Source organism: Athene cunicularia (assembly GCF_003259725.1).
Source record: "Athene cunicularia isolate RWA chromosome 1 unlocalized genomic scaffold, athCun1 chr1_part2, whole genome shotgun sequence".
Taxonomy (NCBI): Eukaryota; Metazoa; Chordata; class Aves; order Strigiformes; family Strigidae; genus Athene; species Athene cunicularia.
Genome location: NW_020799092.1, coordinates 57,664,710 through 57,689,009, shown reverse-complemented (window position 1 = coordinate 57,689,009; position 24,300 = coordinate 57,664,710). Strand labels below are relative to the sequence as shown.

Sequence of the window (24,300 nt, the reverse complement as noted above, 5' to 3'; positions counted from 1 at the left end):
GTTCTATGTGGGCTTTTTTTACCTCAAAATATCTGTCTTGAGAAAAAAAAACGGGGCAATTTCAGCACTCTTGAATGGATTAAAATGTAGAGAATGTTATTCCAATGGAAGAGCAAAATTTGAGCTAGATCTGTGGGGGAATAAAAGCTTATAAGTTGACACACAGAAGGTATTTTAAAAAATCCTACAGGTGAGTATGAATACTTCTCCAGATCCTGTACGCCTCACCTAGAAAGGCTATCTCACTACTAGCTTAAAAATTAGGAGGAATTTTCAAAAGAAAATGAATTGAGGTATTTTAAAAATAAAATATAATGCAATCAGAATGGTGCCAGTCAGCCAGCCCAGGAGCATTTACGGCCTCTGACTGGCACAAAAGACTTCCTGGAGGCACCATGAAATCAGTATCAGAGAGGAAATGAGGCTCAATGGATAGAAAAGCCTTTCCACCACAGAGCAATTGTTTCATGTTTATAAAGCGACCCCTCAGATGATGTGTCAATAAGGACAGCAGAAGAAAGCATTGCTCCCACCAAAGGCAAATATACTTTAAATCATTACATATCTTTAAATATACATTAAATATTCCTACAAGCACATATTTTAGAAAAACTCTTCATCTCTTAAGCAGCTCTTTAAAACTCCACCACTGAGTTGAAGACTGGCCTTATACAAGGCTGATTAAACACCACACGAGTTTAAAGGTTATTCCACAAGAACAAATGTATGCTAAAGTTCTTGGAAATAAAGGACAAAAGTCTACTGAAGTGCAGCAAGGTATCAATGAGTGCTGGAATACTCACATTAATATGCACACATAGCAATGTTTAACTTTGTGCTTGAAGCTTATTTAACATAATAGCCCAATTATTGAGTGATTCATAAACATTCTTGCTACTTAAAAATCCTTTTTACATGACAGACCACAGGCATTCCATTCACTGAAATGTTATGCAGAAAAAAACAAGAAAATTGTTTAAGTAATCTTTCTTCTTGCCCCTTAGTGGTCTAGAAATACCTTGACTTACCATAACTGCATTGTCTTTCTTTAGTCTTACTGGAATAATGCAATACTGAAAGATAAACAGAAACAATTAATAATTTTCTGCTCTAAGCCTGATTCACAGTCCTATAGGAGAAGGAACTCTCATTGTGTTAATTATAAAAAATACTGTGTACTTTAAGTGTGAGATCTTTGCTTTAGGTTCATAAACACTGCTCATGGGCTCGGCAGAACAACTTACACAGATAAGGAACAAATTGGTCTTTTATATGTAGTAAGCTAAGACCTTCCAACTGGAAAGCAAACCAACATAATCTAAATCATATATGTTATCAGAAGTAGAAGAAATAGGGAAAACATGCCATGTATAAAAGAACTTACTCTGATCCCTTACCTTCATGATTCTTCCTTAAGTCAGAAGGAACATTCTGCTTAGGATTTGCATTTTCTTGAGAATTCCTGTCGATTCAATAGCAGACATATTTCTACATGAATGGAAGGAACAGAAACCATAGAACATTTTTCAAAAATTTCTATATGGCAACCCAGGGCACATGGCATTTTAATATTCTCCATGAAAGATTAACCTTCTGGATTCACATTCCCAACATTAGCAATATTACCTGAATGAACGTGACAGAAAACACACATTCCATAATAAATGGTAGCATATAACAAGAAAAAAGAAAACCAGAAATAAATTTCAAAACATGGTTGAATTGCTGAGAAAAGGAAAAGTAGATACAACCAAGAATAAAATAACCCAAACCATATCTCTTAAATGTTTCTATGACTTTTTAAAATATATATATATATATATATATATATATATATATTTGAGATTAAAGTTAGACTTTGCTGCAAATGAATTAAATATAAATGAAGGCCTGTGTCAAGGTGAATATCTGTGCCAACATTAACATGAATTCATATAAAGGAACATCTATGTGTTCTAATTTATTTGCTAATTCAAAACAAATCACATGATTAACATCCAGAGGAAAAAAAAAAAAAAATATATATATCCTCAGTGAAAAAAGACAATTGTAACAGTTCATTAACATGCTAGTGGTGCCTATATTACTAACTTCACAGATTTTTTTCTTTCATATAGCATTTTGGGAGCATAGTAGAAGAAAGGCAATAGGCTTCTCTCTGATCCATGTACTGGACCTCTGGCTGATAAGACCTTTTCAGAGGTCTGTTAGCATTTCTTGAAGCTTTCACATGTTTTCCTCCCAGTGTTTTCAATAGAAGTTCTGATAAAGCAGCTTATTCCCAGATATTGCTGCCCATTCAGTCTGGATTTTGAAAGACACAAAGTCACTGCCTGTGTCAAGGAAGGGAGGTGGCAATATTGTTCTGTACAATCAGCCATCACTAATGTTTCAACAAGAGCTGCTGAAAGCAATATTGAGGTCAATCATTGTAAAAGGTAAACTGTCCAATAACAAAACAGAGATTTCTACATTATCTCAATAAGATAAGGAAAGAAGAAACTGGCAGATCCATGTGCCTCTGTGTGTGCATGAAAATGTAGTTCTGAGGTTGCAGTGTCTAGACACTGCCCTAGTTTCATGCATATTGATGACCTCCTTCAAAAGAGGCATTTAACAAACTATTAGAGTTTGTTTTCCAAGTTATAAGTCATTTTGCACACCTCCTCCTGTTTGCCAAGGAGGTAATGGCTAACACCTGTCAATCAAATACATTTTTTCTCTCCGTTGTTCCTTTTTGACTGCCCAGTCCCAAATCCTATTGTAAGGTGAAAACAAGATGTCTTAACTCTATAAAATGTCAGACTTCGGTTTAGCCAGAGGACATCTCGGGAGTGTGGCAGCCACCACCACTGCATGGCCCTGGCTCCCAAAGGAACAGTGTGACCTGTACATGTCAACTATGTAAAGAGATTGTAATTATCGTCAAAAAACATTAAGACACTTATAACAACTCTGACTAATTACAACAGGGTATCAAAATGCAATAGTTAGAAATTATTTTGCAGAAAGATACTCAGATTATATTGTAGCCAGCAGGACTAGGGAAGTCAGGGAGTGTCTGAGATCCTGGCCTCTGCAGACTCCTTTCCTTCACAAGCCATTATTCAAGAAGGGACCTTCATCTGTAGGAGTGGTCCCTTATTTATTTAGTATCTTAGAGGAGCTATCAAGCACAGATGTGCTCATTGCCTACCCACTTTGCAATTAACTCTCATGAAACTAATGACTGTATGTCAGGTACCCTAGGTGGGTTCATGCTTGTGAAGGTACCTTTTTAAAGATTGCTGCTGCGCACATCACAAACTATTGACAGAATTCAGTAGAGTTATGAATTTTATTTCTTTAGATTATGTTTTGTATGTTTCCCTTGAAAATGAGGAGCCACTGGAGGTAATTTTGTGAGACATGATCATTAACATTTTTTTTTCTGATTAACCAACAGTTGAGCTCTCTGTTTTGTAGTGGTTTTGTAGTGTTTCCTTGGCTTCAGTCACAGTTTCCATGAGGGCATTTAGTTCACCCAATTAAGTATCTTGTGCTAATCTTCAAAAGGGAAATACAAAATTGCAGACTCAAGAGTGGGATTGGTTTCCTGGCACTTAATACCAAGTGTCTTTCTCTTTTCTTTCTTCCTTCTGTCTCTCATTCTTCCCATTGCAGATCAGTAATCTTATCCAAACTTCCTTGCTTTTGCCTTCTTCTGCCCCATAGTCTGAACCATGTTTTTTTTCTCAAACTGCCCAGGTGATGAGCATGACCAAGTTACACTCCAAGAAATTATTTTCAACCCAAATAAATTCAAGGGCTGCTGCTTCTATATTGACCTTAAAAGGAGCTTGCATATGGGAAGCTAGCAACATTTTCCCAAATGTATCAGTTTCATAGAATCATTTGCAACTCTATTGACCTTCTTGGGCTTTTGTTTTATGCAAATACAGAAGGATTCACTTTTCTCACTAATCTGATTCTCCCATGTTATCCTGCTGTCTGACACAGACAAATATACTTGCCACAGTACTTCATAACCCCTATATTAAAAGACAGTAAAGATGTGTTTCAGTCATATCACAAGTTGAAACTGTGTAGAGTTGAAAAATGGCACACAAACAATGCAGAACATTTATTTCAGTGCACATTGTAGGTAGTACCACTCCATCATCCTCAAAGCACTTTGTCATATGTTATACCAATACATCTGAGATGGTCATTCTCACCTAGGCTGTAAAAATTTCATTATAGTATGAGATGAGTTTCTAGAGTTCTTGATTCTCCTGTGGAAGGAATTCAGAGTTCACTAATACAATTTAAGGTTTCAATACTAGTCATGTAGGTGATATGGGTAAAGAAAAGTAGACCAGGAAACTTCTTTAAATCCTGTCTCCATCCTATAGATTCATGATGAGTGAACAGAGTAACTGTACAAGACATGTAAGTCAGAAGTCAATATTTTCCTCATAAGTATCTTCTGGAAAGTCATCTGTGCAAATCAATGGATTTTGTAAATGAAAATATCAGTTTTGCATAATCAGAGAAAAAAGAACTGTTAAATAAACAACCTGACCTTAACTGAAGAAATTCAGAAAAAGTGTCCTGATATACAAACTCTTCAAAGCTGGGAATCTTGAAAAAGATTAATCAAATCTCAAAGAGAATGCATACCCAAGTTATTTGGGAGTAAGCTCTACTAAGCTCTTTCTTCCTTGCAATTAATTGTAATTACATGCATATCTGACACATGCATCACTATCACATGCATGTAGCTATAGGAGTGGAAGATTATGATTTAGCAATGTCAAAACACATGGGGTTTTTGTACAGTGAATGAACAGAATAGCATTATTAGCTTAGCTATCGAAAAAAAAAAAATACAGTGAAAAAAAGCAGATTGGCCTATACCCTGGAGAAAGGTCATGGTACCTCTACATATTTATACACATACAATAATGTCCAGTTTGAAGAAAAAGAAGAGGACAAGGAGCTTGCTCAAATTGAGTGAGTGACACAGCTTAGATTGGAACAGAAAGCTAAGAAAGGTTGGTATGCTTTGATATGCAAACCTAAATATTTTGGCAAGAGGGCAAGGGCTTACACATGAATGCAAGCAGCTGCATCTTTGAGCTGCTTTTCACATAATGGCCATCAGTAACAACAATAACACTTAGCTCATTCATGGAACTGTGTATTTTCAAAACACTAATAGTTACCTAGCACTGTGGTAAAGAATAAACTCCACTTTATAGCTAAGCAAACAAAGATACAGATGACTATTGACTTGTTGAAAGCCACACCCAAGTCAATAAGGAACAGAATTAAAATTTAAAAGATCTTACAGACACCTTATATAGTCACTACAACATTCTCCAAGAAAAATGTATAAAATAATGTCATTCACACAATTAACTTCCACTCAGTGGAATGGAGCATACAAGTCTAATGTGCATCTGTTCCCAAGTCCTTGTTCGCAAAATCATATGTGCCTGTAGTCATAAAGAAGTATGGTACATGAAACTTCATTAGCCAAGAGATAATGAGGACAGAAAACACATTTTTACAAATTTTATACTAAGCATATAGTATACCACAACTTTCCTTCCTTCCTTCCTTCCTTCCTTCCTTCCTTCCTTCCTTCCTTCCTTCCTTCCTTACTTCCTTCCTTTCTTCCCTCCTCTCTCCTGCCTTATGAAAATTTCTTGACAGAAGCTCAATGGATCTAATCTTGTCATTACAATATTTTTCCAGCTTTTCAAAAGGAGTTAAAATGAGATTCTCAGAGTATTATGCTCTTTGACTCATCTGTTGTTGGACAAAAAATTTAAACACTCAACATTATTAGTCCCTTTTAGAAAAATTCTCACCCGAAATTTTATATTTTTCATACAGTTTTACTTTTAATTGGTCAATAAATTAAAAGACAGTCTGAACCCTGGTAAGCACTCCTAATTTGAGTTTACAGTTTTTCAGAAACAATTTACCTAATTTACTTCATATTTCTTAGAAAATAATTTACTGTAGCTCCAATTATTTTTTAACCCAGACTTCTCTATATCAGAAAGAGAAGCAAAGGGACAAAACTGACATATGTAGAAACCTAACTACATGTCTAATGGTAGAAGGACTGACACGCTCCATGATGGGATGATGGACCTTCAACACAAATCTTGTAAGTCCACCTACATCTACTGAAGGACTAAGTTTTATGAGGCTCACTGGAGCTACTGCAATTAATTAGTATCATTTGAGAAACTACCCTCAACATATCACATAACAGCTACCTTACCATTCTGAAAGATTTGTATGTGCCTCTTTAGTCATGAACTGGAATTGTTCAAGTAAACTGGAAAGCAACCAATGCACAGTCAGGACTGAACCAAGCCGTCTCATTGGGTCTACCATGTGATAAAGGTCACGCAGTAAAGTTTGAATCTTGGGTGCAGCAGAAGGGAAAAGCTGAGAAGAGAGACAATGATTAGAGACTACACATTACAATATTTGTAAAATGAAAAAAAGTGAGAAGTGAGAAGACAGTGTATATAGAATATAGATGCATGTATCTTAATGCTATTTCCCACATGTTATAGAAAATGACCATCTTGCCCAGTCTTGCAAATCAGGATTACTAGTACTGACATGGAAGTCTAATTCTTTTGCCACTGATTTGACTTCCAGATCTATTCAGGTCAATCCCTCTTCAGAAAGTCTCATCAGTCTCCAACTCATCTAGCAGGTCTAGAAGAAAACCTGATTTCATACAGACTTTCTGAACAAAGATCCAGTTGCAGATCTTTTATTTCTCCAATACTTGTCATATCTCTCCTTAACTGCCATGCCTATTCACAGACACTGTTACTCCTCCATCCCTATTCTCCAAAAATGAACTCACTTGAAGTGTGTAGAAGACACATATTCCACCTGCTTTTTTGGCCACTTTTTCATCTATATTTATTCTCTGGTCATGAACTCAGTGTTGTACTGTCTCCAGTTCATAAATTCACGCCTGTTTTGCTTCTCTATCATTCTATTTTCTTACCAACTCATTAGTCATTTACATAATATTCCTCCTTTTCCTTTCATTCTATTTTCTGGTCTCTGTTTCTGCTTTAGCTGTTCTTTTCAATTAATTCTCTACTCAAATTCTCTATTTCTTTATATTTTTTAATTTAAATTTCAAAAATCCTCCAAAATAAAATCAGCATAACCTCTACCTCCCTGCTTTCCTGTTCATCCAGCCTAATACATATGCCAGAGACAGCAAAGAATGGTAATGGAGAAACGTTAAGAGGTTTACATAAATACGTATCTAACACAACAAAACCCTGTTTATTTTACCAGCTCAAATTGTCCCAGATTCTTCAGCTCCTTTATGAAAGTAATCATTGAATTTATCTCTTCTAAAGACAAACATTGCTCATCTTCTCTGTGGTAAGTTCCACCCTATGAAGGAAAGGGGAGAATATTCTGGTGAGATCATATGGAAAGCAGAGTGCTTTCATTAGACCCCAATCCCTTTGGTGATCAAAGAAACAAGTTACAGCAGCTCTCAACTTGCCCTAGCCTCATCCAAAGCCATGTCCAGCCAACTCCTTGATAGCTCTTCCCACTTCTCAGTCTAGAATAAAGTAGACTGTGCAATAGCTTTGTGTAGAAAAGTACCCATAGAAACTACCATGGGCACAGACTGCATAAAGTATAGACATTGAAGTGGATAATTTGAAATGTGGTCTGGTCTCCTACAGAACACCGACTTAGGTAATCATATCATATATGTGCATATGTCAGTGGCTTCCTACTCTATCCTGTGATAAATTTAGAACCCATGACCTGGTTTTAGTCACACCTCTCTGAGAGGCAGAAGTCACATGGATAATTTAGTCCTGTAAGTCTTGCAGGGGACTCCTCAGAAACGCACCCTTAAAAGTGCCCAGACTGAGAGAAATACTGATAAAGGAGATTTCAGCTTGTCAGAAATAATTTTCACTAGTGATGCAAACTTTATACAGATCCTATAAATGCAAAAAAATGTAATTGGATCTTGCATTCAGAATAAGACATGGAATTATAGGAAACAAAACTTAATTTTGATGCTCATGAATCTACTGAGTTAATCAGTTCTAGGCTTATGAAAACACACAAAACTGTAAATTAGAAAAGACCATTAAAAATGTTTTAAAACATAATAACATAAAAGTTTTAAACATAATACAGTACTTTAAAGTAACTTTAAAGTAACAGATACTTTTGATTAAATAAATCCTTCATTCTATAAGTTGGCACTAGCAGTTTCAGAAAGGCATACAATTTAATATAAAATGTTTTCAAACAGTTAATACTAAGAAAAAGGTGGAATGAATGACCTTGCTCACATCTGATCCATGTATTTTTTGTAAAGCTTCTATGAAACTGGATGTTGAGGATTCATTAGATAAGAGAAATTTAAACGTATCTTCAAAAAGAAATTCTTTGAAAGTTTGGTCCTGAATATTTGATTCATCGTCATCCTGAAAGTCAAACTTGTCATGAACCTGTTGGAAAACAATGTAAGAATTTACAGTTTGAATATCAAGCCCAGTCTTCTCATAAACACATATACCAAACTAGAACTATTTATCAAAAAAAAAAAAAAAAAAAAAAAAAAAAAAAAAAAAAGTCATAACACTAATAAAAGACAGGACTATAATATAACAGATGCTGTACCACGTTTTCTGTCAGAACTACACACCACAATGTTTGCTGACCTCCAGTGGATAGAGTACAACATTTCAGTCTCTTGTGAGCTTTTTTTTTATGTTTGATTTGAAATTTGATTTTTAAAATTGTCGGCTTCTATATTAACATAACTCTTGCAAAACTCAGGTATTTAGAAGTTACTACACATGAAATATAAGTTTTGCAATATAGAAACACAATGAATAAACTAATGTTTATAAAACATGGATAAATTTGTATTTTAACATGAACAAACATAACTTCAAGCTGCATGGTGTGTGTGCATATTACACTTTTCAAGGGATACTATTTAAAGTTAAATGTCATAGTAATTATCAACGGTTGTTTTTTAGAGTAATTTGTATTTTCATGAGAAACTATTAAATCCTACTTATTTACTATACATTTATGGATCATGGCTGATGGTTGAGACTACTATACAGGTAGGTAAACATTATGCTTTACGTTTAGTTTTTCAAGCAGCTCCTGGTAGAATTTTTAACAGCCTGGTATTCAATTATTTAATTGCTATGACATCACATCTCTTATACTAGCCAACGAACCTTGCTAGGCTAATTAAGGATACTGTCTTCATGGATTTTTTAAATTGTGAAAACTTTCTTTTATATGTTCATTTTTCCTTTGTGTATAAAGGATTATTTTTTCTGTGAAGGATGGACAGATTGACTACACTGTTGTTACTAGAAACTTGAACAGATTTTAATTGAGGATTAATTTTAAAAGTCTTCTCCTGTAATTTCCCAGGATATATTTACTTTTTTTTTTTTTTTTTTTTTTTTGCCTTTTGTGTATCATAAACATGGACAAAGATTTTATATACCTATATATATATAATCATATGTATATGCAGGGGTAATGAGAAGCAACTGGAAAGCAGTATAGTTTTCATATCTGGCCAGACTGTTCTGAGGCAGGAGCAGTACAAAACTGGCACAAGGAGTTTATGCTGCAAGTCACATTTCTCGCTTCGAGAGCTTTGAGGACCATCCAAGAAGAAGGCAGCACAGTGGAAGTCAAAGCAGGTCATGAACTGAAGAAGTACCATACAACTCAAGGAGAACTTTAATTTGTATTATAAGCCAGTTGTGGTATTTTAACTTTCTCCCTTCATCTTTGTTCTGGCACAGTTAATATCTAACTCTACTTTCCTGCAGTGCTTCCTCTGGATTTTGTTTCCCTGATATTCAGTTGGGGTGGTAGTCCTTTCACGCTAAAACTGAAAGGCTTCCACACTTCAATGGTGTAGTGAGCTTCATGACAGTAGCTCTGTCCTTTAAAAACTGATTTCACCCACAGCAACTCTCCACTTTTAGGCAAAATTAACATTAATGTATTTTTACAGGTACCTATTAAAGATGTTTCCCTGATGTGTTCTTTTTGGTGTAAATTTTTTGGGGGTCAAGCAATAATCTGTGTAATTTTCTCACCTCAAGAACTACAGGGTATATGGAGGTGCCGAATCCAATGTCAAAGGTTAGCATTTGAAAACATTGACTGCATCTGAAATACAATGTAACAGGAATCAGATTCAGCGAGGTTAGCCACTGTTGTGAAACATAGAATCAAGATTCATTCAGGTTGGAAAAGACCATTAAGATCATCCAGTCCAACCATAAACCTAACACTGCCAAGTCCACCACTGAACCATGTACCTATATATGCTACAATGAGATACACACACAGGTCCAGATAACACACACAAGAACATACACACATAGGTCAAGTTACAGCATGTCATACAGACTAAAAAAAATTTCTTAAGAAGAGCCAACTGCATGGAGTCAGATTGTGAGTTGATGAAAACAGTGCTATACTAAAGTGTATTTATATGGCTGACCTTTAAATCAATGAGGGAGGTGAACTATGCTGGAGGAGGAAATGCCTTTTGATGAGAATGAGGTCCTGCAAAAGCTTTGAAGACATTTGGAGGGCAATAGATGGAGAAACTCTCTGGGCTCACTGGAGGTAAATGGCTGCAACAATGGGAATGTCTGAAGGCATGGGCCAGGAGCACTTAGCAAGTCTTGGGTTACATAAACAAGAGATATCCATCCCACTGGTAAAAAAATATTACAGTTTGGACCACTATCAAAATAGCTCCAGCCCTGTTACACTCTTCCCCTCCTCACTACCCTCTCCACTCACAAAGTAAGCTTTATTCCCAACTTACGTAAGTCAAATAATGAGCTTTATATTACTGCTACTAAAACACCTGGGTTCTCAACTAGCTTTATAAAACATACAAATGTAATAAATAGTAACCTATTTAGTATTTATCATAAAAATGTCAGATATGTGACACAACATATATAGAACAGATATTAATTTCAATTTATACAAATATTACATAATAAAGGTTGATTTATGTGTGAGAACAGTAACACTCTAATAGAACCAATTACAATGATTTAACAGCCATAGAAATGTGACTGCTGCTGCCTAGGTATATTTCATAAGGTACATGTCATAAAGTATTCTACAGTGTCTCTTTTTCAGATTGCCTGCCACAGCTAGCCCTGAACCATCTGGGCTACTCTAACATTAAATATTTGACATATGACAGAAGGCTCACTGAAGGGAAATATAGCTTTATATATGTTAGTACTTGTCCAGTCGTGAGTGATTTCTGTTCATTAGTTCTGCCTGAAACACTTCATCAGGATACAGCATCTGGTCCTAGGTATGCATCATAACCTTTTCACAAACTAGAAACACTGTGGGTATTGAAGAGTTTTACTCCCTAAATGCAGCATGTCCTCACTTTATAAAGAAGTATGAAATAGAGAGGATTTTTTTATTTTAGGAGCCTTGTATCCTCTACATTTCTTTTTTTTTTCTGTTCTAGGGAGCTATCCTGACAACAGCGTAGCAATGACTACTGCAAGTCACTTACTGATTGAAAGAATTTGGTCCTGAGGCAGATGATTCACTGAAGACCTCAGTTATAAGTAGAAGTTTGCTTATAGCTTCCTTCATGTTGTTGAAGGCTTGTTGGGGAGAACTGCTCTTGAAGAATATCTCGAAAAACCTTTGCAGCTGTGAAGATATTACATATTTTTTTAACATTTACAGTAAATCAGTGCTTAAGATCATAAATTAAATGGCTGGTAGAAGTAAAAATTGCCTTACAATGTCAACTTCATTTCTCATTCATTTGCATGGGAAAGTGGCATGAACAGCTCCATACTGGCAGAGAATAACTTTTTCTTTACAAATAAGTATATGTGAAATAAAATCTATATTAATGGTTTTAAAAAACAATGCTCGCAGTCTAAGTTATTTTCATAAAACCTTTTATTGTCAACAGGTTCTAGGCAATGGAAATCCCATACACCTATTTCTTCAGCAATAGGTAATAGCACACTCAAAGTAAAAGCCTTTTCTCTTGTTACCATACTGTGTCAAGGGCTATCTCACTTGACCTTGACTACAAATCCTTACCTCAGGTTAACAAGATTTAAATAGAATACAGAAAAAAATGTTGAAGAAATGATCATCCACTGCAGCCTGTGTTTTGACTGAACTCTTGCACACCCTGAAGTTTTTAGACTTGTGAATCCTTCCAGTGGCATATTCACTGGCCTGCACACTACTGTCATCACTCATAGAAATTCACTGATATCATCACTTCAGATAGAGATTCAGGGAAACAACTGGAACAACACAGAGCCCCAGTGAAGAGGGGGACACAGGCAAGTGTTGTTGCATCAGAGTCCTCTGTAGTAAGTAAAGGCTGTCTTTGAACCACATTTCCATTAGAATTACCACATGGCACAGAACCCAATTAATGTCTGAACTACATAAAACTATTAGATAATTTAGTAGTACTGTATTACTAAACAGATACATTTATATAGTAAAAAAAGTACTTTGTCTTCTTTACAGCCTCCCTTCAGATATCCGTACACATTGATGGGATCCCCCTGAGCCCCTGAGAATCTTCTCCAGGCTAAACAGTCCCAGATCCCTCAGCCTTTCCTCAAATAAGTAATGCTCCAGTCCTAGTCATCTACTCGCCCTCTGCTGGACTCTCTCCACATCCCTCTTGCACTGGAGAGTCCAGAACTGGACATGATACGCCAGGTATACCACAAGGGCAGATTGCTGACTGACTGATGGTCAACTTGGTGTCCATCAGGACTCCCAGGTCCTTTCCTGCAAAACTGCTTTCCAGCTTATTCACCTTCAGCATGTACCAGTGTCTGGGGTTGTTTCTTCCCAGGTACTGGACTTTGCATTTTCCCTGGAACTTCATGAGGTTCCTGTCAGCCATTTCTCCAGTCTGTCGAGGTCCCTCTGAATGGCAGCACAACCCTTCATAAGGGTGTGCACTCTGTCCCATCATCCAGATATTTAACAAAGGTGTTGAACAGGAGTGGACCCAGTAGGGATACCTGAGGCACACCACTAGTTATTGGTGATGTGTTATGATGTATTCCTTGTGCTGACACCAGATTTTACAACATACTTCTGTTCACTCTACTCCCTTGAGTTTTCTAGACAGTGTTGAAGCATTCCTTTGTGAGCATGAATGCAGTCAAGCACACTGCTCTGCATTGACATGATTTCAGTTTCTTCAGGCATCATATTGCAGTTAAATGTAATAAGCACTTTCCCCTTCCCTTCTCAAAAAAACCTGTATCATTGCCTACAGCCAGCTGTGGGAAGACTCAGGTATGTAGCTAACACTGATCCTCCTTTGCTTTTAACACTCCTCATTTTCAGTAACTCTATTCTGTTTGCTGGTAAATGACTGGTGCGTAGGAAGTTGGTCCGCCTGTTCACCTGTTCTTATCACCTCTGGTTTTATTCTAACAAGTCTTTCCTTCTAAAACAAATGTCTTCCACTCACAGATCTGGCCTGAAGTTTTGCAGTGCCTGGGACTTTTTATCCTCTTTCTGATAAAGCTAATTGAATTGCCAGTAGGAAAAAAATGACAACAGTATATATGACTAAAGTTATAAAAATTAAACCTCTGACTGCCAGGAAATTGCAAAGTAAAGGCTGCACATACAGCCTCAACCCTGCCCTTTGGATATTTGTATCATGTCGAAATCTTGAATTACATCACACTGTATTTTTATGCTGTAGAAAGTTTTCCATGTGTATTACAATTCTATGGGTCTCTAGAGCAAAAGAGCACTGGAACTGCTATTTAGAAAGAGATTATGCAAATCCTCAGATCATTTCATTGCCACAACAGACTGAGAGGGAGTCAGTGTCTCCCAAAGTCTAAGATCACCAAAGCTGTGTTTCTCCCACAGAGTAGTACAAAGATTAAGAACAAGAAGATGTACATTTTTCAATTCTGATCTAGATTCACCTCTGAGTGAAATTGTCCCATTTCAATCCCTTACTCAAGCCAAAACCAGTTAAACTGTTCATATAAAATTAAAAAATTAAAATGAAGACCATATAAAACAAAAAATTTAAAATGAAGACTCATGTCACCAAAGTGGGACTACATGGTGGTTCTTCAGCACACTTTGACAACGATTTCCAGTATCTCTGCTGGATCCTGTACAAGACTTATATTCCTGCTACACCAGCTTGCGCCTTTTCTCTAAGTTCTTAAAACTACAGTGGGTATTGAGGGGCTAAGTCAGAAGCTGTGTTATTTTGCTGTACAGGGAACTTAAGGAGATTCAGAATTTTATAAGGAGAGATAAGGATTATTGGAAGGAATGGCAAGAGGGACAGAAAAAGCCCCATTAGTTCATTTGCTCCTCACCATAAATCAATTCCTCATCATCTCAACACAAAGAGACACAGTGCATATATTTCTAGTAAGAACTGATGAAAGACAGGCTGATTTGCCCTATTTGCACTCAGAGTACACTGGTGGCTGTAATAGCCAGCTGTTCCCAACACAACAAACATTAAAATAAAACTGGCTTCTCCAAGGAATTGCATTTTAGTTACAGCTCTCTCTAGCCAGACTAGAAAAGAAACCGCTCAATCGGTTCTCATTAGGGGATAACAGGTTTTAGGACAATGTTTATTTTAAGCCAATAACTGAACATAAGTATTTAGTCAGGCTGGTTCAGAACCAACAGAGGCAAGAGACAACACTTTACATTAAATTCCAATTAATGAAAAAAATCCTATTTAAACAAGTCCAGGTTAGGTTTGACTCCTACAGATTCTACAGGATTCTCATCAACTGATAGGGAACATGTGAACTGTATGGATTAGGGGTGATAAAGTGTGAAAACCTGCAGCAACCTCAGGTTCTTCTGAGTGTGCCCAACCAAGATATATAAATATCTGTGTTCAACCGCAAAATACTAGTGACTGAGTTGAATGTTTCTTCAGATGATCACCACCGATGCTGGTTCTCTCACCTTCAAAGAAAACAGACTACTTGTCCGGCAAGATTCAATCTCATTACTGATTGAGCATGATTAAAAGCAGAATTGAATAGTAAAAAGAGAACAGAATAGGAAAAAATGGTGGCAATCACAGGAATTTAGTCTGGGAGAAAGCTGACCTCTGGGTGGCAAATTTTTAAGCAGAGGAATAGGTATTATATTTTAATAGGCTGTAAAACTTAATGCAGACATGCACATGTTTTATACAATGACACCATTATATACAGAATTGCAAACCTTCTCATGAGTTTGAAGACATTTATCCATATGCTGGATGCATACAGTTGGAGGTATGTTCCACATATTTATGTAAAGTCTTACACAAGCATGTAAATGCAGTCAATTACATGGATCAAACACACATTTCCTGTAAAGGCAGAATGACCTAGAAATATTCTTAAAATTAATTTTAACTTATTGACCTTTTGCTTTAGGATAAGCCACTGGGGGAAAAAAAAAAAATAATTGGCTAACTCAATAATAATTTTACAATGCTTTCTGTCTACCCGCTTTGACATGCACTTTTTAAAATCTGCAGTCATTAAAATAAGGTTTATAATCTCAGTGATATGTATCCATACGGTACCTCAAAAATGCACTGAATCATCAATTAAAGACCTGACACACTGAAAAGAATGTGATTTAATTGACAAAAGAATTCTGATTTGCAAGCTTCATGCACAAAGTCATGGGGACTCAAGGAGAATGGAAGAGTGTGGCACCCACAGTGCTGGATGTTATGGTGACTGTAGTAATTGCCTTGAGAGGATTTTCCTCTGGCAATTTTTCTGCAAATTAATTTCTTAGGAGAGATGCTGGGGCAGCCAGCTGAATGATCAGCTGAGGATTGCCCTGAGAAAGAGTATAAAAACAAGCTGGAACAATCTTTCTGAGGGGAGACAAGGAGGGGGTGTCACCCTCTGTGCCAGCGACCAGCTGAGGTGCATGGAGCTCCGCCTGGGGATGGATCAGGAGCTGACTGAGAGTTTACAGGTTAGGATTAAAGAGAGGACTGGTAGAGGTGACAGTATAATGGCTGTCTGCTGTAGGCCAGGACAAACAAGCAAATCAGGGCCTCTACAGGCAGACATGAGCAGCCTCAACTTCACAGGCCCTGGTCCTCATGGGGGACTTCAACCATTCCAGTATCTGTTGGAGGGACAAGGCAAGACGTAAGCAATCCCGGAGGTTCCTGGAGGGCATTGATGATAAACTCCAAGTGATAGAGGAGCCAACAAGCAGACGTGTTATGCTGGACCTTGTTCTCACCAACAAGGAGGTGGGGAATGTGAAGCTCAAGGGAAGCCTTGGCTGCGGTGACCATGAAATGGTGGAGTTCAAGATCCTTAGGACAGTGAGGAGGGCACAGAGTAACCTCACTACCCTGGACTTCAGGAGAGCAGACTTTGGCCCCTTCAGGGATCTGCTTGGTAGAATAGCACAGGGAAGAGTGGCCAAAGAAAGTTGGCTAATATATCAGGATCATCACCTCTATGCTCAGGAGTGATGCATCCCGACAAAGAGGATGTCAGGTAAAAATGCCAGGAGGCCTGCATAGATGAAAAAGATGCTCCTGGACAAGCTTGAACACAGAAAGGAAGCCTACAGAGTGTGGAAGCAAGGACAGATAGTCTGGGAGGAACAGAGAGAAACTGTCTGAGCAGCCAGAGATCAGGTTAGGAAAACTAAAGCCCTGATAGAATTAAATCTGGCCAGGGACATCAACAGCAACATGGAAAGCTTCTATAGGTACATTGGTCATAAAAGGAAAATGAGGGAAAATATGGGCCTTCTTCAGAAGGAAATGGGCTACCTGCTCACCTGGGATATGGAGAAGGCTGAGGTACTCAATGAATTTTTGTCTCAGCCTTCACTGGCAAGGGCTCCAGTCAGACCACCCAAGACGCAGAAGGCAAATGCAGGGACTGTGAGAATGAAGAACTGTCCACTGTAGGAGAAGATCAGGTTTGAGGCCATCTGAAGAACCTAAAGGTACACAAGCCCATGGGACTTGATGAGATGCATCCACGGGTTTTGGGGGAACTGGCAGATGAAATGGCTAGGCCATTCATTATCCATTATATTTGAGAAGTCGTGACAGTCCAGTGAAGTTCCCACTGATTGGAAAAAGGGAAACATAACCCATTTTTAAAAAGGGAAAAAAGGAAGACACGTGGAACTACAGGCCAGTCACTCTTACCCCTGTGCCTGGCAAGATCATGGAGCAGATCCTCCTGTAAACTATGCTAGGGCACATGGAAAATAGGGAGGTGATTGGTGACAGCCAACATGACTTTACTAAGTGCAGATTGTGCCTGGCAAATTTGGTGGCCTTCTACGATGGGGTTACAGCATTGGTGGATAAGGGAAGAGCAACTGACGTCATCTAGATGGACTTGTACAAAGCATTTGACACTGTCCTGCACGACATCCTTGTCTCTGAATTGGAGAGACATGGATTTGATGGATGGACCACTCAGAGGATAAGGAATTGGCTGGATGGTTACAGTCAAGGAGTTGCGGTTAACAGCTCAATGTCCAAGTGGAGACCAGTGACAACTGGTGCTCCTCAGGGGTTGGTACTGGGACCAGTGCTGTTTAACATCTTTGTTGATGACAGGGACACCCTCAGCAAGTTTGCTGATAACACCAAGCTGTGTGGTGTGGTTGACCTGCTGGAGGGAAGAGATGTGCCATCCAGAGGGACCTGGACAAGCTTGAGAGGTGCGCCTGTGCAAAGTCCTGCGCATGGGTCAGGGCAATCCCAAGCACAAATACAGGCTGGGCGATGAGTGGATTGAGAGCAGCCCTGCAGAGGAGGGCTTGAGGGTGTTAATGGATGTGTGCTTGCAGCCCAGAAAGCCAACTGTATCCTGGGCTGCATCAAGAGAATTGTGGCCAGCAGGTCGAGGGAGGTGATTCTGCCCCTCCACTCCACCCTTGTGAGACCCCACCTTCAGTGTTGTGTTCAACTCTGGGGCCCCCAACATAGAAGAACATGGAACTTCTTGAACAAGTCCAGAGAAGGGCCAAGAAGATGATCAAGGGGCTGTAGCACCTCCCTTGTGGCTGTTCAGCCTGAGAAGAGAAGGCTCTGGGGAGACCCTGTAGCGGCCTTCCAGTACTTAAAGGGGACTGACAGGAAAAGTGTGGAGGGACTCTGTCAGGGAGTGTGGTGATATGATGAGGGGTAATGGCTATAAACTAAAAGAGGGTAGATTTAGATTAGATGTAAGGAAGAAATCCTTTACTGTGAAGGTGGTGAGGCACTGGCACAGGTTGCCCAGAGAAGCTGTGTCTGCCCCCTCCTGGCATTGTTCAAGGCCAGGCTGGACGGGGCTTTGAGCAACCTGGGCTAGTGGAAGGTGTCCCTGCCCATGACAGGGAGTTGGAACTGGATGATCTTTAAGGTTCCTTCAAACCCAAACTATTCTATGATATACCACTGGAGTACTCACACAGCCCACCCATGGACAACAAAACCTGTGTGCTGGGAATACACAAAACTAACTGGGAGGATGTTTGTTCCAACCTTATCACGATAAAGAGGAAGGCTTTTAGTGAGGTTAAACAGTAACCAGGAAATTACAAAGTGACTTTTGAAACAAGGAAGTAGTTAGCTTGGGTAACAATATAAAAGCAGCATGAATATTTGCAGCAGGGAGAGAGACTTCGGGGGTGTAGCTAACTCTGAACTTACCCAAGAGGCAAGGAGGTGGAAGATAAGGAGCCATTGGGACTACTGAGTAATTGAGTGTAATTTTGAGGTTTAGGTTTTGGGATATGGTGCATCATACTTTACAGGATTTGCATGAATACAATTTAAAAGGACCTTCCTGGTTCCTAGTTGTAGCCTTCAAAAGTAGATGGCTGGCAAAGTTAACAGGATCATATCTGAAAGCAAGGTTCTCATCTGAAGAACCAAAGTATGACCTTTGGTTTCAAGAAATTACCCTTTCTGAAGTAACGAAGGCTGTCCTCTCCAGGTTGTTTTGCTATGCATTGGAGCTGTTGCACTCTTTCTGATCCATTGGATCTGCAAGGTCTCATAAAGCTTAACGTAACTGGCTCTCCTTTAAAATAGCTGAGGATGTTTTCACTTGAAACAACTCAATCAATCTCTGATAACTTTCAGTATAGGCTCTGTACTCTCAGTTCTTTTTTGTACATACATTCTTCTTACTGGATCTATATTTGGTGATAGTTCTTCAACAAGTCCAAATATTTTTGGGTGTGAGTAGTCATTCATAGACACAAAAATACTCTTTTACACAAAAACAAGAGTCTCTTCTACTATATCTTTTGAGGTATTTAAATACCTAAGATGTCTGCAAGAATACAGACTGATTCCACATAGGTGGCCAGAAAAAACATATTTTGCAACGAAGCTATTTCCTATACTGCCTGCTTGCACAGGCAGACCTTTTCACTGATCACAGCAAACAGAAAAAATTGTAAGACATGTAATGGGAGAAAAATGTACCCATAATCAAAACAATGGTTCCAGAATGCATAAAAATCAGTGAAGTAATTTATCAAAAGTTTATAGTCTTAGCTTCAGGTAGGTCTGTTCGTTCAACCCCTGATTTACTGTTACAATGTGTCATTTCACTGCAGCTCTAACATGGCACTTGATGAAGGGGGAAACCACGGTATTATTCAGATATTTCATACAGTAAATCTCCCACTTAGGTATATTTTTTTTCTTTACAGAGGATTTTTTAAAGGGATGTTATTTAATACTTAAGGATAAAACCCCTTCTTGTCCCTTAACACTTTTATAACTTATTTTCATGGAAAAGTTTCCTCTAAAGATCCTTAAGACTAAGTCCAAAGACAAAACGCTGCTCATCAGCTTCAGCAAACACTAAATTAGGTCCTTTGAGACTGAACTAAGAGTGGTTTCCCCACTCAGCATCAACTTCTTAGTGGAAAAATAAATGTGATTTACTAACAGCATTTCCCAGCTTGCTGTGAGGAGCGAAGTGGATCAGCTTGAATAAAGAAGGCTGGAAGGCAAAAAGGGAAAGATGAGAAGAATCAGGATAATGGGAGGTAGGTCTGGGAAAGTTGGGAGCCACAGAGGGGCATGCTTACAGAGCCGCCTGGATTGAACAGCCAGAGCAAGAGGATCTGTGGATCAGGAGAAAAGCAGAGAGCTAAGCACCTGCATAACGGTGTAAAGATTTACTCATGGCATACCCACGTGTTATTAAAGATTAATCAGTCTAGAGCTCTTACTAGCTAGATGTTCATAATGAGAAGAGCAGAAAAGAACTCCAGGAAGAATTTTAACTTTATTTATGCATTGCATGACAGATTGTCACAGACATGGAGAAGGTACAAAATGAAGAATTACTCATTCTTTCTCTTAAAACAAGAATTAAGAACATGAAATTAAGTAATTAGGTACAAGCTTTAAAGCAAACAAATATTCTTTCTCAAGCAACACATAAATAATCTGTAGAGTCACATGGCTGCAAGACACTGGGAAGACCAAAAGCATTAATGGATTAAAAAATCTAGTAGAGAACTGCATGGCATAAAAGTCCCCTGCAGCTTATTAAAAATAAAGAGATATATTCCATTTCCAGTTTTGTGTTTCTAACCTTGCAGGTTACCAGAGACAGCTATGGTCTGCCTAAGGAGGAGTATCGCTTTATGCTTGTCCTGTTACATGGTTTCATGATGCTTTCTTGCCTGGTTCTTGCCAGAAACAGAATGTCAGACTAAGCGTGTCTTTGATCTCCCTGAGTCCAGACAGACTTTCATTCTTATATCAGTGAAAAGACAAGTGATAGGGCTCTAGACACTATGAGGACAGAAAACAGAGATGGCATTTATGTTATGCTCAGTCTCCCAGGAAGAGGAGCATTACAGTATTTGATTCTCTATACAGGCTACTTTCAAGAACAGTGAAATGCATATGCTAAGTTCTCACAGAACCTAATGGAGAATTATTTGGTTTTAATTTAATTGTATTCCCAAATAACCCTGCAATCTAATTGATTAAGAGTTGATGGTAACTTTATTTTGTATATGCTCTGCTAAGTGACAGGGCAAGAATTCAAAAATAAAACAAAGGAAAACAATCCCGAGCTTTTCTGCTCTTCCTAAGTATTTTGCTCTTTATCTGCATGTATGTTTGCACTCTTAACTCACGTTGTCCGTGGCTATTACTTGACGTAGTATCAAAACTGGCCACTTGAGGGCAATACTGCAACCTAATTGTCACAGTGTTCAGTCATATTAAAAGATGTTTTCCTGGGTAGGTGAGGGTCCAGTTTTATTTGCATGTATGTTACGTGTAAAAAAATATTTCTCTTTACTCAAGTTTCCAAATGCTTAATACACAGAGAGAGAATTTCAGCAATAATTAACAAGCTTAACACCAAACTGCTTTAATAAATTACTTTTACTTCACTGCACAACTGGAAAATCACTTAATACCATAGTTTCAGTTGAGGGTATCAAGGGTTATGCAAGGCAAGGAATTCAAATGCCGAAGGCACCTAACTGTCTATTTTGGATGTGCAGAGGGACGGTGAACCAGACTGGGGGCTGTGGGAAGCTGCCAACAGCAGAGAAGAGCCCTCCCAGGTGACTCAGGATGTGGCACCGCTACGGTCTACAAAAGTGCATCCCTTCATTAAGAATTGGGTCCAAGTTGGGAAAGGTTAATGGCAGGGCAAAGGAAACAATTCACAGTGTGTTAAACCTTGAGATAATTAAACATAAATGACTGTTTTGCACACCAGTTTATATAAAACAGAAAATTATTCAGGGGTCAGCCTTCTGCTCCATACACATGAATAATGTTGATTAACATGGAGGGAATTATTGCATACATTTACAGAGACCCATCCCTTAATTAGTACCATATGCAAAATGCAAAGCTTCTCTTTTATTATTATTTTTTCAACGCACAGATGGTCTAAATAAGGGGTTTCCAAATTTCCTCAAGGAAATAAGGCTATTACGCAAGTCTCATATCAAAACATTTGTGTGGCAGAAAGCCATTCTCTCCCCTGCATCTCCTGCATCTTCCCAATCAGGGCCCAAATCTAGAGTCACACTTTTGCCACCCCTTGACTACACACAAAATCTTCATGCCAGCTCAGGATTTACCCCCTTTTGCTTTCTGAACTGAGATACTCAAATATGGATAATCTAGAGAAAACCTGGCAGCTGGTGAGCAAAACACACTTGAACTCTTCCTGAACTGCCATTTGGCTAATGCTTATTCAAGGAGTCATTCTGAAGCCTTGCCATTATGATTAGGCTAAGTAAATATGAGTTGTAAAAATCATTTGTAATAGTTTACTAGCAAAGAAACAGTGGGGAATGAAGTATTGTTTAATTCATTAAACTCCTGTTTCTTCTTTACAGAGTTTCTCTTAATCATGTGATATCATCTGGTACCCTACCTCCAGTCTTTTTAAAAATCTCTCCTTCATATATATATATACACCACATTCTGGTTGCTTCTAGCAACCATAAAGGGTTGTACATAGGGGATCAAATTTTAAACTTAACATACTGACTTTGTAGTAATAATGTTATAACCAAGTTAACCACAATTGGTGGATTCATTTCTCATTGCTAATAGTTTAATTATATTGGTATGAAAAAATTTGCTGACCAGAAGCCTATACACTGAGGAGGTCTCTAAATTATTGTGCAATGTTACTGAAAGCAGCACATCTATGATGGCAATTCAGCAGATTAAAATTATTCTCATCTATTCATTAAAAAAAACCCAAAAAAACAAACAAACAAAAAAAAAAACCAAAACAAAAACAAAAAACCAAACAAACAAAAAAAAGCAGTCAGCTGCTTTTGGGGAAAAGCACATCAAACAGCAGCAAATTTTTCAAGATCAAAGTCTCCTCTATAGGCATGGTCAGTCCCAAGTGACACTGATGTCAATCAGTAGGAGAACAAGTCTTAGAGATCCTTTATGTTTTTATTGGATCTTCACAACATAAGAAGCAATTTTCCTTCCTACACAATAGAGTTGGCAGAAATTTAGGAGCTTTCTGGACCTGGTTCCTTGGCTGGTACAAACACACGCAGCTCCACTGGCTACTTTGGGAGAGAAGATCTCTCTGCTGGCATCATATGTCCCACTAGCAACAGGTGATGGTTCCATGAAGTTTATGAGATATTTGTTGCAATCTCATTCCAAAGGATATCAAAGGCTGAATCCAAACCTTCTCCCAAGTATTGTTTTCTGACTGATGATCTCCTGCCTGATGCTTCTGCACCAAGCACAGAAGGCTCTTTTTTGACTTTCCCAGTAGTGCTTTCTGGCCACTCCATGAATTCCCAGTGTCTCATTTCTCCTGAAGACTCCCTGACTCCTCCCAGGTTCTTTACAGGACACACTGTTTATGCCAAGAGACGGTCTTATACACCCCACTTTCCATCATTTTTTTTTAATTTGCATTTCAATCTATACATTGCTACAAATGTGCTTGCTGTGGTGCCTATTTTTTATTTCTTCTCATTTTGACAAGTCTGCCTAAAGCTGTGGAAGATATAACACCACAGCAGCAGTAACCAGATTGGAATTACTATAGATGTGCTGCTGCTTCTATCTATCACTTTTATTGTTTCTTCAGCTGCCAAAGTGCTCTGTAAATGCTGGCTGGCACCTCGTTCAGCAGACTTACCTCAGTGGGAATTATTTTACAGAGCCATATCACAATTACTAATAACTACTAGACTTTAAAGTGGTCCCTACTTCAGCTGCAATAGTGATGCTGCTGGATATTGTGCTATTTTAATAAACATAAACCAAAACTGAACCCCAAGGTTTGAAAGTTAGTGACCTTTAGTCTTCCTAAATGTAAATAGAAGAAAATAGATGGCAAAATAATGTATCTCAGTGGGCTTCCATAGCTTCCAAGGGGAGAAAGAAAAAGAATTATGAAAAAGAAAGAAAATTAGATTAATCTCACCTAATTTTGGCAATCCTGAATTTGTCATGTTCTCAAAGAATGTCATAGTCCATGGAAGAAAGCAGACACTTTTAGCAGGAAATTAATTTCCTTCCAAAATTAGTGTCTAAATTGGGTGGGATGATTTGTTCTCTAGAGGAGTCTGTTTCTCCAATAACTAGAATTAGATAATGAGCTTAGACTAGGCGCTTAACTTTGAGAGTGATAAAATTGTAGAACATACCAAATGGCTGGCATC

The 24,300-nt window shown here is 38.2% G+C and overlaps 1 protein-coding gene across 2 annotated transcripts in view; it reads right to left on the bottom strand.

Moving 5' to 3' along the window:
- Nucleotides 1-24,300, bottom strand: part of CPED1 (cadherin like and PC-esterase domain containing 1) — a 153,716-nt gene that overhangs the window by 75,572 nt on the left and 53,844 nt on the right. For both annotated transcript variants that reach the window (XM_026868166.1, XM_026868167.1), the window contains exons 8-14: nucleotides 11,621-11,763; nucleotides 10,155-10,227; nucleotides 8,355-8,522; nucleotides 7,330-7,434; nucleotides 6,281-6,450; nucleotides 1,398-1,462; nucleotides 1,029-1,073 (exon numbers count right to left, since the gene is read on the bottom strand). In XM_026868166.1, coding sequence (XP_026723967.1) covers nucleotides 1,029-1,073; nucleotides 1,398-1,462; nucleotides 6,281-6,450; nucleotides 7,330-7,434; nucleotides 8,355-8,522; nucleotides 10,155-10,227; nucleotides 11,621-11,763 — 769 coding nt within the window. The remainder of the gene's footprint in view (nucleotides 1-1,028; nucleotides 1,074-1,397; nucleotides 1,463-6,280; nucleotides 6,451-7,329; nucleotides 7,435-8,354; nucleotides 8,523-10,154; nucleotides 10,228-11,620; nucleotides 11,764-24,300) is intronic.